The following is a 17,960-nucleotide window of genomic DNA, read 5'->3' on the forward strand; positions in this document are numbered from 1 at the left end:
TGTAATTGCAAATATCTAAAAGGGAGCATGCAAAAAGGAAGAAGACAATTTTGGCTATCTCAACTAGAAATACATAAAGAATGTTGACTTTCTTTCTGAATACGGAGTATGAGTTGATGACAAATTATTTATAAAAAATAAGTCCTTTACAATTATGTATCATTTCACATACTATTACACAAACAGAATTTACTTACTGCAGATGTAGGAATTAGTCATAGTTGGGTTAAGCTATGACTTTATTCACTAATAGAGGAATTTTACAGAGTTGTTTTTTGCCACCGGCAGAGAAGCAGCACGAACGTAGTTCACTCTCAAACTCGAACCTGAGGATTTAAAGGTCGACACACAGGTAACTGATGATGGATCCAGCTCGTCTTTTGGTCCGAGAACTAACCTTCCACTTCTCGACCAGTATCTTCTTCATTCTCGTACACATTGCAACCATGGTCGCAACTCCAGCTTCAGTGACCCTGGGGCAGTACACCATGTGGCACGACTCCAGTAACGTGCATCTTCTTGAAAGATAGCCAACCCCCATGTCTGTTATCTGGCGACAATGTGATATCACGATGTTCTTTAGTAAAGGACAACCTTCGCTCAACTCCATCATCGCATTATCCCCAAGATTCTGTCAGATGGGAAACAGATTGTTAGGAACTGTGGAGCTGTAACATGAACATCCAATATAAGTTACAAGCTTGAGATGCAAATTACTAATTACAAATTGAAACGGAGTGAGGAAATTTGAGTCGGAGTTTGAAGCCAAACCTGAAGAACGCTTATATCCAGAGAATTGAGTTCAGGGCTGCCTCTAGCAATAGCAATTATTCCAGCATCCCCAATTTGGTGGCAACCACTTACATTCAATTGATGTAAGGAGCAGCCTTGACCTATTGAAATCAGTGCTTCATCCCCAATCCTGGTGACCACAAAGAAAATCTAAGATCATGTCAACCGTAAAAAAGGTGTTCTGGGTAGAGTTCCATAGCAAAACCAGATGGAATGTAAGAGTTCAATCAGAAATCATAAAGCTGCAACTATTCCAAATCATATAGGCAGCTTTAGTTGCATGAAAACATTGATCTCTTAGACACATGACAACAAATTGTAAGGTTTGAAAGTTATATGATTTTCAGAATAGGAGTTTTCCAGCAGAAGAGCTCAAATTAACAGAGCCAAGACGCAAGAGCAAGAGAGCTGTAGACGGTATTCATACTGTATCAAAGCAAGCCTGTCACATAACATTTAAAATAGAAGGGGAAGAAAAGAAAACCAGAGTAAGGGGATAAACAAGTGATGTGGTAAACAGGCATACAGCACATTATCATCCGAAAGCTAATCTAACATTATTCAATTAGAACTCCTTGTGGAATCCAAGGCAGCATTATAAATGTATGTTTATATAGAACATAGGGCACTAAGTATTGAATCATCCCATATAAGAAAGGAGAGAGGGGGGATCACAAACCTGTCACAGAATCGAAGCGTGAGGTCAGTGAGAGATTTACAGTTTTCTCCAATGGCAACTATTCCTTTATTTCCCACCTATCAATGGTGCAATCGCAAAATATAATTAGGATAAAAATATAATAAAGGATTAAATATATGATTTAACATAACCATGAAATTCTGAGGGTGTTGACAGATGTGGAGTTTCATTTGGAAAACAGAACTTATCACTGTCATATGCAATACCTTAAGTTTTTTGCATTCTGTGTACTATGCCAAATCAATTTAAGCAAGCATTTCAACTATTGTAATTATACTAGACAACATAGTTTTAAAGGGCATGATCAACTCCGAAATACCAATTGGAATCCTTTAAGCCACCTTTCCTGGAAATTCCAAGATAGATTATGGATGCCAAATTAAGTAAACCAGCCAAACAAATAGGAAGATATGTGCCATGGACTTAGACCTAACTAAATCCTCAAGAAGGGCAGTAACTTAATCTCGGAAGCACAATGTTACATACTAAAAGAACATCTTGCCAGGTCAGATCACAAGAGAAACACATTTTCGAGTAAATATTACGAACGTATAATAATTTCATTATGTGATATCAACAAAAGGAAGAGTACCTACCTCATAACATCGGCGAATATGGAGTTTCTTTAAGTTACTACAGCCCATGGCTATACTACACATGGAATCATCCCCAATCCCTGAGCAATCTACCAAGTGAAGAGCTTGCAAGAATTTGCATCCTTTACCAATTTCGCTTAGGGCACCACTTTCTATCCTCTGACAGTACAGCAAGGCTAGCTCAGAAAGTCGGCTGCAGGCATGACCCGACATACAAAAATTAAATCAGTTTACCAATAGGTACAAACATAGGAAATTAGTGCAAGTTCCAAACAGGAAACAAACAAGAGGCCAAGGTTAAAAATAGTTATTTCTTACTCGTGCAGTCCCTATAGCTAAAGAGGAAAAGATCAGAGCAAAGTCAAGAGTGAAAAAGGAGAAGTCCAAATGCAAGTAGAAGGCAATTGTAAAAAGGGGACCGGACACTTACGCACAAAATTTTCCAACAGACTTGAATCCATCAGTTCCAATATTGTGGCAGCCATTAATTTCAATATGCATAAGCTCTGAGCAACCGACAGCTATAGAGTCTAAACCAATGTTACTCAGAAGGAAACAGTCACTCAATGTAAGATTTGTCAACTTCTTACATCCCCTCCCAATGGCAAACAGGCTCCTGCAGAAGCATATATGAAAGACTATAAGTAGGCTGGGATATGATCCATATCAATTAAGTTTTATTTCAAGCCACAACGGAAGGAAATCATAAAAAGGAAGAAACTCAGAGTCTTTAGCATAGGAAAGTAGAATAATGCTGCTGCAAAAAAATGGAATACATACAAGATATTCAATATAGACCAAGAACCCTATCGGGACGCTAAAACTACACGAGATTACATATCAAACACATAAAACCAATTCAAGTAGAATAAGACCGACACATGGCTTATAATGAATAGCATTCTTATAAGAGTAAGAGTAGGAAAATAAGACTAATCCTTTTAATGTGCAGAAGAGGAATAACAATTCAGTAATCATTACACCTAGTTTACTAGGCCCAGCTGTTCACTGAGCAATCTACTGCCTGAACCAAATAATAATATATGAAAGCAAATTGTATTCACAACAAACTTAAGATTGTAAGGGTTTTGAAATACGATAACACCAATCATAATCTTGGATAGCATCATTATTTTAAAAGACATTAGACACAACAAAGTAAAGGAGTGTTAAGATTGTACAAGCTGTCAATCATATTTTCCATACTTATAAATAATTCACTTCAAAGTTCTTGGACTATGACAAGATGGATGTGCATCCAGCTCTTAAGTATATTGTTGAAAAAAACACAAATTACACAAGAATTGAGTGTATTTAGTCATCGGATTCAAACTTCTAAAGTAGAGAATTCCACATATGAACTGGGAATAACCCAGAGGGGAAAAGGTCACCTGTCTGTCAATTTCTGGAAGCTGTATAGAGCCAATACCACCAACGATGAACAATATATTCCAACAGCTTGTAGAGCTTCATCAGTAATATTCAGACATTGCAGTTTCAGAACTTTTAGTGTGGAACATCTTTTTGCCACAGCAAGCAAGCCTTTGTCATTGATGATCTCTGAGTCCAGTGATAGAGATTCAAGACATCTACAGTGAGATCCCACTGCCTCTAGTGAGATATCAGTGATCTTAGCACATGCAGCAACCCCAATTGATTTCAAGGTCTTCCCACAACCAAGGGCCAGTTGAACCAGTCCTCTATCAGTCAATCCTTCACAAAATCGTAAGTTCAAATCCTGAAGAGAATTGCAGCATTCTCCTATAGCAGCTAAACCTTCATCTCCAATGTAGCAGCCCTGAAGAAGCAGACACAACACAACTGAGTGATTGCCCTTGGTAAAAGAGTAATCAACAACAAATATAACAAATATTGGACACACGAAAAACTAGAAAAGCTTCTAAAACCATACAACCACAAGCTATTATGAATTGTAGAAAGGAGGAACTGAGACTTAGATGTCTTTTCTTTTTTTCTTTCTTTTTTTTTTTTTTTTGGGGGGGGGGGGGGGGCATATCCTCATTTCATTGAACCTGAAAGGAAGAAAATGAGATGCAAGAAGTGTTTATGCTTCTTGGGAAAATGCAGATACAATTTCGAGTAGTATCTGAAAATTCATGTTTTGCCCTTAACCAAATGAGGTCCTTATCATAATTCACTTTCAACATTCACTACATGGTGGTTTTGGATGAAGCAGATACAGTCGTATTTTTATTATAGCGACCAGGATAGAGTGCTAAATTCCTGATCTAATCCAGGGTACAGCTGACAGAATAATATCAGAAGGAAAATTGAAAAAACAGATAGATAAAGTAAATTCAGGAAGTCACCTGTAAATCGAGAGATTTAAGTGATCGACATTTTTCGGCAAAAGATTTTAACCCTGCGTCTGTTAAGCTAGAGCACCATATAAGGCTCAATTTTTCAAGCTTTACAAAGCTTCCCCCAACAGCTTCCAGCCCATAGTTTGATAAACAACTAGCTCCCATGCTATCATCGCCAAACGCATTTTGGTCAGATCCCTCATCCCACCTGCCCCTCGTAAGTGAACGGCGACGTCTTTTTCCCTGCTCGCAGGAAGAAATCATGGACGATTAGTAGACAGCTCATGGAATGTGAACAAAAATATACTCCTATCGCTTGTATGTATATGTCACTCACCAAAAGCTTGAACACTTCTGTTAAATCAGCTTAGTCTGCTACGGTGCATCAATAATTTTATATTTGAAAGTTAACCTAACAAAGACTACTATAACAGTAAGAAACCAAAATCATTTACCATGCGATTTATCCAATGCAAGTAGTTCTATTCAGCTACACACTGAACACGTCTGATTCATCTTTTAACCAGAAAACTTAACGAATCGATTTGGAATCTTTGTTAGACCAAAGCAAAGTTTTTGTATTCATCTTCCACATCAGATATCTTAACAAGCGGACTTCGAATTTTTCATTGAAATGATAAGCTAAATTACAGAAATTAAAATCGAATCCAGAGCCAAATTCACGAAAAAGTTAGTCAAACCAACCAAATCCTCCACCAAATTCACCAATCACAAACGAATTAAATTATAAGGAAGATGAATTGCAGGCAAAAATTGAGAGATCCACTCACGCATTGCACGGGTAGCGTGACGGAGATGCGCTCGTCGACGAACACGTATTGTATATTCGGGAAGAGGCGGCCGAGCAGCTCGACGAGCTTGTCGGGGGAGGCGGAGGCGCCGATGTGAATTGTGTCGCGGCTGAGGCGCTCGAGGCTGAGCCACCGCTTGCAGACCAGCGAGCAGGCGTCGCGGCTCGGCTTCGCATCCAGGCGCCGGAATATCTCCACTATCAATTCGTCCGGCAGAACGCCGTTCACCAGATCAAACCCTTTCATTTCGCCTCAATTTCAACTTCAGTTTTTAGGAGGATCGTGAATCGCGATTAATACACACATATATATAATCAAATACACAGCATTTTGCATATGCACGTGTATTGAGTCGCTACAGTGAGGGAATTTCACCTAGCTAGAGGAAGAAGAGAGAAAAATTCGGTGAGGGCGTGGGAATAGATTAACTGAGATTGCTTTTGATGTGGTTAACTTTGGGGGAATTGTACGTTTGTATTGATAGTGGATTAGATAAATTATTACTACTAATCTCAAGTTTACACTGTTAATCGTATTTTATCTTAACTGTAGATCCACTTCACATTTAAACTGTTTTCTCACATTTAACTGTTTCCTTATTTTAGAGATAAAATCACATCTTGCCAACACAGTTCCACTTCACTTTTTTACCTTTTTCCTTGTTTAAGACAATCTCCACAATCTATCGTTTATTTTCTTAACTATTGAGTCTTATAATTTTATTTATTTATTAGAGTATCTATTTTAAATAAACTAAAATATGTGAATTATAAACAAATTTCTATTCGAAAGGTTTGTTACACCAAACCTATTTTCAAAATATTTGCTCGCTTGTCCCACCAACCTATTCTTTTTGCTCATTTGTTTTGGATGATGCAAAATTTCTAGAATTAAAATCTCACTCGGACGAAATGAGCTCAAATATTCTTATAAGTGTGCGTAGAAGCCCCATCGGGCCGAGACTAGTTGTTTCCGGCAATCAGATTATCTAACATGTGCATGGGGATGTCGGGCATGTGAGGAACGGTGACACCTTGGGATGCCGATTGGTAGGGCATCAAAGATCTAACAAAATTGAGAGTTCTCGCCAAAAAAACGAGGCAATGTACCACTAAAGCCGTTCGTCTTTGCCAGACATAATGCAAAGATAATAGTACTTTCTCCATCTGCCATTAGGAATCTCATTTCTTGGCGGAACGAGTTTTAAGAAAAGTAGGTAGAAAAAAATTGGTGAAACATTAATCTCACTTGTATATATATTAGTTTTAAATGAAATATGAATTGAATGAATTATTGGAATGTAACCATTTATAGTAAAAATAAACCGCAACTCCTATTCGCGAACGAACTGAAACGGAAAGAACGATACTTCTATTCGCGGATGGAGGGACTAATATATATTTATAGAATATTGAGAGGAAGAGACTTTTAGTGTGAAAAGAATATGATGTGAATGAGCTATATATAGACGGATAGAATATTGAAGATTAGAAAAATGAAAAGAATGAGTATATTTAAATCATGCAATTTTAAAAGTGATCCCTTTTCTGTTTTTAATTATTTTTTCATACAAATTTTGTCATGCGAAAAGATAAAGTTGAGATTTTATTAAAGACCTTATAAAACTACCTCTAATTTACTCTTATTTCATTAAAATAAATCTGAACTATCTACCATACGGGGTAATTTAAGCAGATTAATCATTCTAATTGAAAGGCAGTAAGACCTTAGTTTTAATATAAAATCATATTTTATTATCAAATGCAACAAATACCATTTTTATAGGCCACTCAACACCACATCATTTCTTTCTCAAATTGAAGTACAATTGTACAAAACATGTAGTAATAGATAGGAATGTAGTCCAGCATAACAAGAAACTTTTATTCAAGTTTTGGGAAACGATATAGGGTACTTCTCACAAGTCAATGCAGGCAAGCCATGAATGGAGTAGAGTGAACAAAAGTTTGCTCAGCTCAGCCCTGAAGGCCAATAATACCTGCAACAAAACAGACAAAGTTAGTCGATGTCTTATGCTTCATCGGCATCGATTTGCTAGTAACATTGGCTTTTACACAGACTGCAGCAAATGTAATGTTAGTTTTTTAAGATTGAGCCTGTATCTGTTTGTTGTGGTCATGGTATGAACGAACTAAAATAATTACTCGAATCGTGACAAGTTCAAGGATTTACTCATTCTGTAACAATTGGTTGTCTGAAGAGAGTAGCTTGGCTAGCATGAGATATCTATCTATCACAATAGACTGTTGTCGCATCATGTTTCAGTAGTGTAAGAAGATGAGAATTTATTTCTTACCACAAGCAATTCTACCACCAGCATTGCCAGTGGTCTTGCTCAATTCATGTCCACCTGAGATAACAGGGAGAAAGTGTGTGAACATACTGAAAAAAGGTAAGGAGATTGAATATAGTTGGACTGAAAGGGGAGGTGGGAATAAGCACAGAAAAATACAAGAATAACTAGTTATTGCTTACAATGATGTCCCACACAGGAACTTAATTTAACAAATGGTTTTTTGTATTCGAGTCAATATCCCCTCCGGGAGGATGGGAAGATTGGCTGGCATTATGGATGCGTTGTTCTTTTCTTTATTTAGAAAAAAAAGGACATGCCAACTTCATATGAGCAAATAACTAAGCATTAAAAAAAGGGCAGAGATGTATACCCTTTCCAAGATCATCAGGATCACCATGAACAACAACTGCTCTTCCAATGATGGAATGTGGTCCACTCAGTGGGATCTGACAAAGGAAAAACAATAGGGCCTTAATATACTTGAGCAATAAAATAATGTTGGGTATTTACAAGATGTCATGGCAAAGAAAAACACCTGCTTGTCAACAATGGTGAAACTTGCGGTGCCTGAAACAAGATATCAGAAGATAGTTGGGCTCAGAGTGGATTCTATATTACAAAATGTCAGGCTCACAAAATACCACAAACAAATCAAGAAAGAGAAAACTGGCGAAGGCAAAATAGGACGAGGCTTTGATGCTTTCTTCATCATGAAAATTCTATAATCCACATAAACAACTGCCACTTAATTCAAAGATTATGCGAGATGGTCTATAGTGCACAAACACTAAATGTAATACGGATGCCTAAACCAGATAGAACACAACACTTTACAAAAAAAAGGGTGATACCATCTTCTCCAACAGTTATATTCCCAAGGTCACCAGCATGGCGAACATCATCTTCGGGGGCACCATGCTCTTTGCCAGCAGGATTGAAATGAGGTCCTAATATTGGGATACCATGACCAATTTTAATAAAAAAAACTCTAATAATAAGATTAATCAAAGCAGCCAAATTCATTAACAGAGCCATAACAAATATTGCAAAAGTTTACCAGTCGACATGCAACCGTTGGTGGTGTCACCAAGGGCATGCACATGAAAGCCATGGAGTCCAGGCTTAAGGCCAGAAAGGCTTCCAGTGACAGTTGTTGGACCTGATTATAGCAATAGATAAAGATTAAAAAAAAAAATAAGCATCCTTAAACCAACCATGTAGCAACATCTCAACTGATTTCATGAAAATGATAAAATACCATCTCCCTCCTGGGTGAAGAAGACCTTGCCATCAACACCCTCACTGCTGCTAAGAACTACGACAGCCTTCACCATGGTTATGTTTTTATGTGTTCTACAAGGTTTAAAAAGAAACACTTCAAAATAAAGTAACATCACAAACCAAGCATTCAGTGAAATGGTAAACAAAGAGCATATCACAAAACATTGCAATTAGCATTGAAGTTTCAGATCAAATTGTTTATCTGACATCGAAATTATACAGAAAGCTCAAAAAAGATCAACTCATGCTATGAATAACAATAAATCCATTACCTACACTTAGCATATCTTCCAAGTATTAAAACTAAGAAAATTTCTCGATACTCATAAGAACTTGCATTCCATACAGCATCAAAATTTGCTTACAAAATAGTAATCAACTTCAATCCAGATTAAGCAAGATACTGTATAATCCATACTCAAACCATAACACGAAAGATCTAAACAATTCCACCACACAAACACTATTCAAAACTCCATTAACGACAGAATGAATCACACGAATAGACGAACGTACTTGAAACTAAATCAATCTACGATAAACAATGAAATAGCAAAGTCAGATTCATACTAGATCAAAAATAGCTTGAATAATAAGCTGAAAGTAATCAACAAATCAAATACAATCCAAATTTTAATTCAAAAAAATCCGAACAATGAATAAACAATTAAAAGTAATCAAACACGATCAATTTTTTCTCTCTAGCTTTTGTACGGAATGAATTTTACCTCAGGACGCCCCTGATTGAAGCAGCAGAGCTGAGGAAGAGAGAGCGATAGGGAAATACTGAGAAATGGAAGATTCTAGATAAAATGCAGACTATATATGAAAAGAGAAGGGTAGGTGAAGCCCATATATTTCCATTTATCTTAATAATTTCACCTACATAATAAATTTGAGAAGATACCGTCACTCTAATTTGAAGGCAATAAATGACATAAGTGTGGGTTACTGAATTTAATGTAGCGGGCTATAAATTATTTTCGGCAAATACATAAGTCTAGTTGAATTTTGAGTCAACATTAGGCCTAATTGAATATAGAGTGGTCGAGTTGAAAATTTAATACTAGTAAATTATTCCCTCCGTCCTCGATTAAGAGTCACTTTGACCAGACACGAGTTTTAAGAAATGTAATGAAAAGTTGGTTGAAAAAGTTAGTGAAATGTGAGACCCATTTTTGTTATATTGGTTTTATAATAAAATGTGAGTAAATTGAGTTAGTGGAATGTGAGACCTACTTACTATTTATGATAAAAATGAAGTGTGACTCTTAGTTGGGATGGACTGAAATGGAAAAATATGACTCTTATTCGGGGATGGAGGGAGTACAAATTTTCTCACTTTGACCAGACACGAGTTTTAAGAAATGTAATGAAAAGTTGGTTGAAAAAGTCAGTGAAATGTGAGACCCGTTTTTGTTATATTGATTTTATAATAAAATGTGAGTGAATTGAGTTAGTGGAATGTGAGACCTACTTATTATTTATGGTAAAAATGAAGTGTGACTCTTAATTGGGATGGACTGAAATGGAAAAATATGACTCTTAATCTGGGATGGAGGGAGTACAAATTTTCTCACTAATATTTAATGTTTGGATCTCAGCCCAGCTTTATAGGCTAATCGAGCAAAAATTTAACATTAAAAATTCACATATATATTTATTATTCTTAAATAATCCTATATTTATAATAAATAAACCCATGAAAATTAAACATCTAATTATAACAAATTCTTAATTTTAAAAATTTCAAAAGTTACATAATACCACTAGTATAAAGTTATGATAAGTTATTAAACGATAATTTGGCCTCATTAAGTCAAAATTACGGGATTACAAACTGTCAACAAATAAAATTCAAACAAATTGTCATAAAAATTTCACTTCACTATAGAAAAAAAAAATGAGTCATGAAGAAAATGCAAGTAGTATTTTTAATTTTCTATACTTATTAAAGTAAGTTTGCCAAAGGATGATAATGCTAAGGCAAAAGCTTGTATCCGCATACTTTCATAGTATGAATCATATAATACAAATAGAACTTTTATAAAAATACACAATAGGTCGAGCTTCAAGCGGACTTAGAGCATCCACAAACCACAAAGGGGGAAGTGATGTCGCGCCGCTGAAGAGTCACGATGTGAGGCGTTGTGCATCACGAGTGAGAGGGGTCGGGAGGGCGACGAGGGGAGGCCGAGGGAGGGGTAGGGCGAGTGCCACCGATGCGGCGCAGACGCTCTTACAACACTCGTTGTGGCGCACAATGCCGTGACAGAAGACAAATTTTTAAAAACTCTCTATAAATACATATCTTTTTCACATCTTATTTTCAATTCCAAAACCATATAAATTCCTTTTGAATGAATTTCATCGACGACGATCCATACAAGGGCAAAATTGGCAAGCGTCTGCCAATGTAATTTCACATAGTTCGGCGACAGGATCGATCGATTTGTTATCGGTAACAATGAACACTATTGATTATGATATGAGTGAGATCACGACCACAATAGGTAATGGAAACTTGTGAATGCTCTTAGACTCGAGCTATTGGTTTTAATAACAAGCCCAATTGTAGCTAGTTTTAAGCGAGTGGCCCAGTTCCAAACCTTAAAAATTATCATTGACACATTTGGTGATCTTGGACTGTGCTGGCCCAATCTATTTGACATTTCTATATACATATTCTAATGTATTAAGGCTACCACACATGCAATAATTGAACCACTTGCAAAGTTTTTGATACCTAGATTAAAAAAACCACCCACAATCAAATAATCCAAGCATATATTTCACAAACTAGCACTATATACATAAACAAACCCACCCATAAGACTGGCAAACAAACCTTTGTCTCACATCCTTCACATGTCCACATGCAATCCACTTACACACTCATCACTACCCAATTATCAAACTAAAACTTTTGTGGCACTTCACCCCACATTGATCCCTCTCAATCATTCCCATTTCATTATATCATCAATCACTCCCAACACTAACTAATCCCCTCCCCCCATTAAATCATTACCACCAATGGCTTTTCCCTACTTCCTCATCACTACTCTTTTCCTATCCCTCACACTCTCAATATTCCCTTCCCACCAAACAAGCCCCACCATCTCCGCCGCGCCGGCCGTCCTGCCGCTCCCTCCCGACACGCCGCTGTCGCCGGATATCGCGCCCCTCCTCCCGTCCCCCGGAGGCTCCTCGGGCACCCCGGGATCTTCCATGCCGACCATACCCTCCACCCGGAGCCAGAACCCGGACATGCTCGACCCAGTCGGCCCCGACACCGCCCTCGCCCCGTTCGGCTCGCTCCCGGAGTCCTCCGCCGTCAAGATTCCGATCAAAGGGCTTGGGAGTGGATTTTTTTTTGCTTTTTTAGTGGTGTTCATGATATGATAAATGCTTGTTTTTGGTGATGAATATTCTCTAGCTAAATTTTACTCATAAAAGTTGTATTTGATTCTTCATAGTATATATCAATTGTTATGTTATTATTTATTTCATTTTATTTTAGGTTTATTGAGCTAAAATATGACGAAATTGGAAATGTTGAGTTTATGGTAAAGTGCATTGTTTAGTAAAGTGTTCTCTGTGGAAAGCTAGTTTTTTCAAAAGTTTCTTTAATAAAAGGAAGAAAAAAGGGTGTTACGATTTTCCAGGTAAGTGAAATTTGTCGTGACTTTTGAATAAATAGTAAATTCTTTGAAAATGGTTGATCAATAATAGATTCGTGCATAGGTAAGATGTGAGATTTTAATTTATTCATAGACATAGATCAAATGGCACATGTTTGGTAGAGATTAACAGTGATGTTGGTCAGTGCATGCCTTCTTTTCATATTATTTAATTTTTAGTCTCCTATTTATTTATTTATTGCTACATTATATTATATGGAAACGGAAAGTGATACTACTATAGGAGTAGTACTATTTAGTTTTAGCCTTTTAGGTGTATTCAAATAATTAGCCTAATATCTCCCTCTTTTGACCTAACCCTCATCATAATATTTGACTGCGCCGTGGGACAATTTGAGGTACCCAAACTCAAAAGATACAAATAATTAGCCTAACATCTTCAACTTTAGAGTGACATAGAGCTAAGAAAAATTAGTACGTGATCGTGTATTTACTTGATTATTTACTATTTTATCTACGTTATTCTAAAATTATATCCCAACATTTAACAATTATATCAATTTATACATTAATTTTTTAAACTTATCAATTTTAGGGCAAACCTTTTAAATTGTAGTAGTACATACTCCTATCATTTTGATGATCATTGAAATTTTACTTACTACATTAAGTTGAGCTGCGACATGGCGTGCGAGAAGACAACCCATTATCTGGCTACAAAAATAAGTTGTGCTCACTGGTAATATTTTATTAATGTTTAAATGAAAAGAATTTGGGATATTATTGATATATAATAGTTTCTTTTTTAACAAATGAAATTAGTGCCTATATTTTTTATTTTTTATAAATGAAACAAACTTTCTTCCAACCCAGCACAACAAATCAATAACAATAACCATGGCAATAGAAAAAGGAAATGCTATAATATATCCTAATTATTTGGAACTCAATTAATACTAATAGGTTCAAGAAAAATTCTAGACTTGTAGTACATGACTTACTCAGACGCCAATTCCTTCACAAATGACAATGTGAAAAAAAACAGAGAAGAGGAAAGACAACTTCAAATATAATTTAATAGGATCCAAACAAGAAAGATGAGCTAGATGCTTCAAACATGAACAAAAAGACCAACACCAAGAACTCAAGGTGAGGGTTTGTCATGAGATGGCAGCAACAAACATTGATTGAAATATATGATGATCTCTGGCTACAGAACTTCTCCTAGAAACCCGATTGGTTTCTTCACTTCTTCTCCAAGAGCTCCTCAATGAGATCAGCTGCTTCTTGAACGGTGCTGATGCTCTGGGCGCTCTCTTCCTCCACGCAGATTCCAAACTCCTCCTCAAGCCCCATGACGATCTCAACCTGGCCACAGAGAAAGATGCCGTTTACTCTCACAGAGAAAAACAATCAAACAGTTATTGGAAAATATATCATACTCCATATCTTACAAGGAAAAGAATACAAATACATTGTTCAAATTATTACAATACTGCAATTGTGACAAAGTGAATGCCCATCATAATAATTAAATGACAATTCATGTATTGCATTACCACCATGAGTTTAATCACATGTAGTTCACATAACTTATTTAAGAATGACACTCAACTTAAGTAAAAGATATCTCTAATTCTTTAATCTTTACATCTACATCTACATCTAGCAACAAGCACCTCACACACAATAGCTAAAAGTGAGTTCTTTTTTCCAGGAACATAAAAAAGGCTATCCATATGCAAAAAGGTGGATAGGTATGTTGATAACCCTGACTTAAAAGGCAACAAGTCAACAACAAACATTTCATAGCACCCATAATTGTAATAGAAAATACTTTACCGTGTCAAGAGAGTCAGCACCGAGTACAGAAAATTTCGACTCTCCACAGACATCACGGTCATCGGGAAGAGCAAGCTGTTTCTTCACTATGTCGACTACTTTGCTTACGGTCTCTGGCTTGGCCTGCTCCACAGAAACATTCAGAATTATTCATAACATCGACACGTACGACCAAGAGACCAAGTCTCAGCAATTGGAAGCTGAATACAAACAGACACCAAGGAAAAGAGGATAAGTCTAGAAACAATAAATGACAATAAAATACTTACTGCGCACGCAATGCGGAAGCGACGAACAGGTAATCTGTGAGATTGGAAGCCATTCCCAGTGAATGACACTGAAGCCTTCTTCAGATTTGAAACCTGCAGACAATTCAACAAAATTAGGGGAAATTAAGATTCAATGCTCGTATATGAATAAGCATACTAATTGAAATAAGTTATTGAACTCGACATCCTTTTGTGAAAGATATTTCGTTCATAATTCTTGCAAAAATCCATTGAAACTGTATGCAAAGTTGTGGCAGAACATTCTAGAAAGTTTAACGAGTAACAAATCCAAAACACACACACCGGGCATCCATAGCAGTATAAATAAAATCAGCAAAAAACCCAACTTTGAAAAACCCTCAACTTTCCCCCACTATAATAAACCACCAGGGACTTTCATATCACAATTCTACTTTCAACATATCCACACATATATGTATAAATATTTTTATACATATAGTTTATTTACCTTATTTTTTGTATAAATTATTCGATTTTGATAAAATTAAAATTACCAAAATAGTATAAAAATTATTTAAACTAGTGATAATTAACAAAGTTGTGTACTAAATCAGAAAGGAGTACACATTTGCTTTTAATTAACCAAAGAAAAAAGAAATTAAAATACAAAAAAATATAAATTAAATAAAAAAACATCTGTGGCGCGTCGGTGGCTTCCTAAAGTGGGGCCCCACCGTGGCAGAAAAAATTGTTAACCTATTGAAAACTCCACATTGCTTCCCCACTATAATAAAAACAAAATCAATTTTGGTTTTTGGGTTTAAAAACCCCAATAGTTGAAGCCCTAGATATCTTACATCTAAGTCAAAACCCTACAAATAATTTATTAGATGCTGATACAAATAATCAATTTTGCATACTAGATCTGAAGAGTGAAGATTAAATCCCTTAAATATATTTACATCCAATCGATAAATCAATAGATTGGAAAGCGAACAAAAAGCGATGTATCAAATTAACACTTAAAAAAGACAATATGAAACCACTCCTTATAAAATTCAATCTTCCACAATACAAACGATCTCACAACATCCTTTGCGATAAACTCAATAAATTAGACACAGATCAATTTTTTTAGCAGCAGAATCACATGTTTTTCTACTGAACATCACAGATAACAAAAATCAAAGTTAACAAATGCAACACACCAACAAAAACACAGAAAATCTATAAACTTAAAAAAAATTCAGCTCCACTAAACAAAAAATCACTAGAATCGATGAGAAAGTAACCTGATTTTGCTTGATTAAGGAAGAAGCAGGGGAGAACTTAACACTGGAAGCAGTAACAGAGGCCATGTTTTATGGGATCAAAGAGAGCGGATCTGAAAAATTGAGAAGAAAAAGAGGGGGTGGCGGAGAGCACGAAGAGTGTGAAGCGAGAGACAATAAATGTATAAACATAGGAATTATAAATATATTGTATTTGTTCTTCATTGAAGGTATCGAAATTTGGGAGAATATGGTTGAAGGGGTAATGGGCTTTGCTTTGTTTGTTGGGTTATAGGTTTGATTTATTTCATAGGAATACACTATTTTGTTAATTATTGCTATTTAATTAGAAACAAATGTGTTGTACTTATTTTTACTATGATTTATTTAATTATGTGATTTGTAATTTTTTCTATTAGGTAGTTCTATAAATTTTGATTAGGTAAGTCTTTAATGTTTTTTTTTATTTCATAGCCATCCAATTTTAAATAAAATATATGAAGCTAAAAAATAAATAAATAAATGGTGAATTGAAAAAAAAAGTTATTGGATGTTGAATACTATTGGGTGTGCAAAATTTATGGTCTCTACATTGTGAACATTAAGGTTCTCACCTGAAAAGTGGATGCAACACTAAATTAATATTGGTGTGATGTATTTAGAGCCGAACAGAAAAAGGGAAGGATGCCGCGATGCCATCCATTGTGGGGGTGCAGAGGGGATGCTTCAAGGCGTGCGTTGCTTGCCGCCTGTTGCGGGCCCACGCCGCGCCGCCAGGGCAGGGGTGGTTTCAGGGATGGGAAGGGATTTTCATTTTTGTTATTCCAAATTCAAAATCCTACACTATCTCCGACAAAATATATCTCTCCGGAAAAGTAGGGCCATGCAAAATAATCTTAAATTTAAAAATTTTATCCGAACCAAATCGTAATTTATAATTTGATTCTAATTTTTTTAGATTTTTTATTCAAAATCGGATATTTAAAAATTTAAAGTAATCCGAAATCCGAAATATATTTATATATATTTCATAATCTTTAGACGACGTTTCAAATGTGACACGACGGATATATATTTTCCTGTAGGCTCAATCCAATAGAAACGCTCACTTTTCATTATCAGAATAGCAATAATTTTCCACTAAATTATAAATTTGGAAAAAGGTAATTACAAGGCATTAGTAATTTAGTACATAAAATGATGAAATATATCATCATAGCACACATGTCTTTCAATATCCAAAATGTATCATAAAGTTTCTGGAAGATGTTGATCGAAGAAAATGACATTATTCTACCATTCTTGGACAAATTTTATTTTGTCAATTTGTATTAGATAAATAGATACATTTGTTAAGAAAAATATATTTGAGTAAAAATCTCTAAAATAATCATTTATATGATTTTATCTCACTATATCGGTCTTAAAAAACCAACGACAACTAAAATGACTTTTTATGCTACTGGTCTTCAAAAACCAATGACAACTAACATAGAAAACTGCAAGGATATGATTATATCCTCTAGAAGCCATGACAGACTCAGGTGGGATCGAGTGGGGTCGACCGACCCTACCGTCGTCGGCCGAGAGCTGCCGGAAATTCCATTCATGGACCTCCGAGATCTGGCGCAACTCCACCTTCGACCCCACAGAGCTCTGCCTTGACGCCAAGCGACAAATCTAATAATTATTCATAAAATTTTATGTACGTTGCATGCTCCGCTAAACACAAACGAACAACCTATTTTACTCTTTTTGCCTGATGATATGTTTTAATTTCCTATTAACAATTTAATAGTGCATTGAAAACAAAAGTTTTTTTCAATGATTAATAATATCCTTATAGTTATATGATTTTGCAAAGTGCAAATCATATGCACAGTTTAACACATATTCTCCATGATTAATTGATTATACATCCCACAGAAACCCCTCTTTAACAAAAGTGAATAATTTATTTGTCCAAAAATAATAATTAAGGGAAAAGATGCGAAACAAAATTATTCCTTTTAGATTAGCGTTTGAATTCAAAAGTGTTATTTCCATGATGTGTTCCATGCATGATTATGAAAAAATAACTCAAAAGTAGAACTTTTTAATCGACTTATCTGCATGTTTCTTACATATGGGGTCAGCCAATTCTAATTTTCA

The 17,960-nt window shown here is 35.7% G+C and overlaps 4 protein-coding genes across 4 annotated transcripts; 1 reads left to right on the forward strand and 3 right to left on the reverse strand.

Moving 5' to 3' along the window:
• Positions 1-74: 74 nt before the first annotated feature.
• Positions 75-5,670, reverse strand: LOC125222738 (F-box/LRR-repeat protein 4). The gene is made up of 8 exons (XM_048125514.1): positions 5,204-5,670; positions 4,419-4,655; positions 3,480-3,886; positions 2,519-2,704; positions 2,089-2,281; positions 1,472-1,548; positions 772-922; positions 75-631 (listed from the first exon to the last, which is right to left on the reverse strand). The coding sequence occupies exons 1-8, from the start codon at positions 5,468-5,470 to the stop codon at positions 335-337; spliced, it is 1,815 nt and encodes a 604-aa protein (XP_047981471.1). The 5' UTR covers positions 5,471-5,670; the 3' UTR covers positions 75-334.
• A 1,285-nt stretch (positions 5,671-6,955) lies between these two features.
• On the reverse strand, positions 6,956-9,693 carry LOC125185472 (superoxide dismutase [Cu-Zn]). Its single transcript, XM_048082002.1, has 8 exons — positions 9,551-9,693; positions 8,800-8,894; positions 8,599-8,700; positions 8,393-8,488; positions 8,077-8,108; positions 7,912-7,987; positions 7,542-7,595; positions 6,956-7,223 (listed from the first exon to the last, which is right to left on the reverse strand). The coding sequence occupies exons 2-8, from the start codon at positions 8,873-8,875 to the stop codon at positions 7,201-7,203; spliced, it is 459 nt and encodes a 152-aa protein (XP_047937959.1). The 5' UTR covers positions 8,876-8,894; positions 9,551-9,693; the 3' UTR covers positions 6,956-7,200.
• Positions 9,694-11,654: 1,961 nt separating this feature from the next.
• LOC125224192 (classical arabinogalactan protein 26-like) lies at positions 11,655-12,334 on the forward strand. Its single transcript, XM_048127550.1, has one exon. The coding sequence runs from the start codon at positions 11,859-11,861 to the stop codon at positions 12,225-12,227; it is 369 nt and encodes a 122-aa protein (XP_047983507.1). The 5' UTR covers positions 11,655-11,858; the 3' UTR covers positions 12,228-12,334.
• Positions 12,335-13,514: 1,180 nt separating this feature from the next.
• On the reverse strand, positions 13,515-15,998 carry LOC125218497 (acyl carrier protein 1, chloroplastic-like). The gene is made up of 4 exons (XM_048120177.1): positions 15,831-15,998; positions 14,578-14,670; positions 14,309-14,431; positions 13,515-13,834 (listed from the first exon to the last, which is right to left on the reverse strand). The coding sequence occupies exons 1-4, from the start codon at positions 15,894-15,896 to the stop codon at positions 13,712-13,714; spliced, it is 405 nt and encodes a 134-aa protein (XP_047976134.1). The 5' UTR covers positions 15,897-15,998; the 3' UTR covers positions 13,515-13,711.
• Between the last annotated feature and the right edge of the window lie 1,962 nt (positions 15,999-17,960).

The sequence above is a fragment of the Salvia hispanica genome, chromosome 4 (genome assembly GCF_023119035.1).
Source record: "Salvia hispanica cultivar TCC Black 2014 chromosome 4, UniMelb_Shisp_WGS_1.0, whole genome shotgun sequence".
Taxonomy (NCBI): Eukaryota; Viridiplantae; Streptophyta; class Magnoliopsida; order Lamiales; family Lamiaceae; genus Salvia; species Salvia hispanica.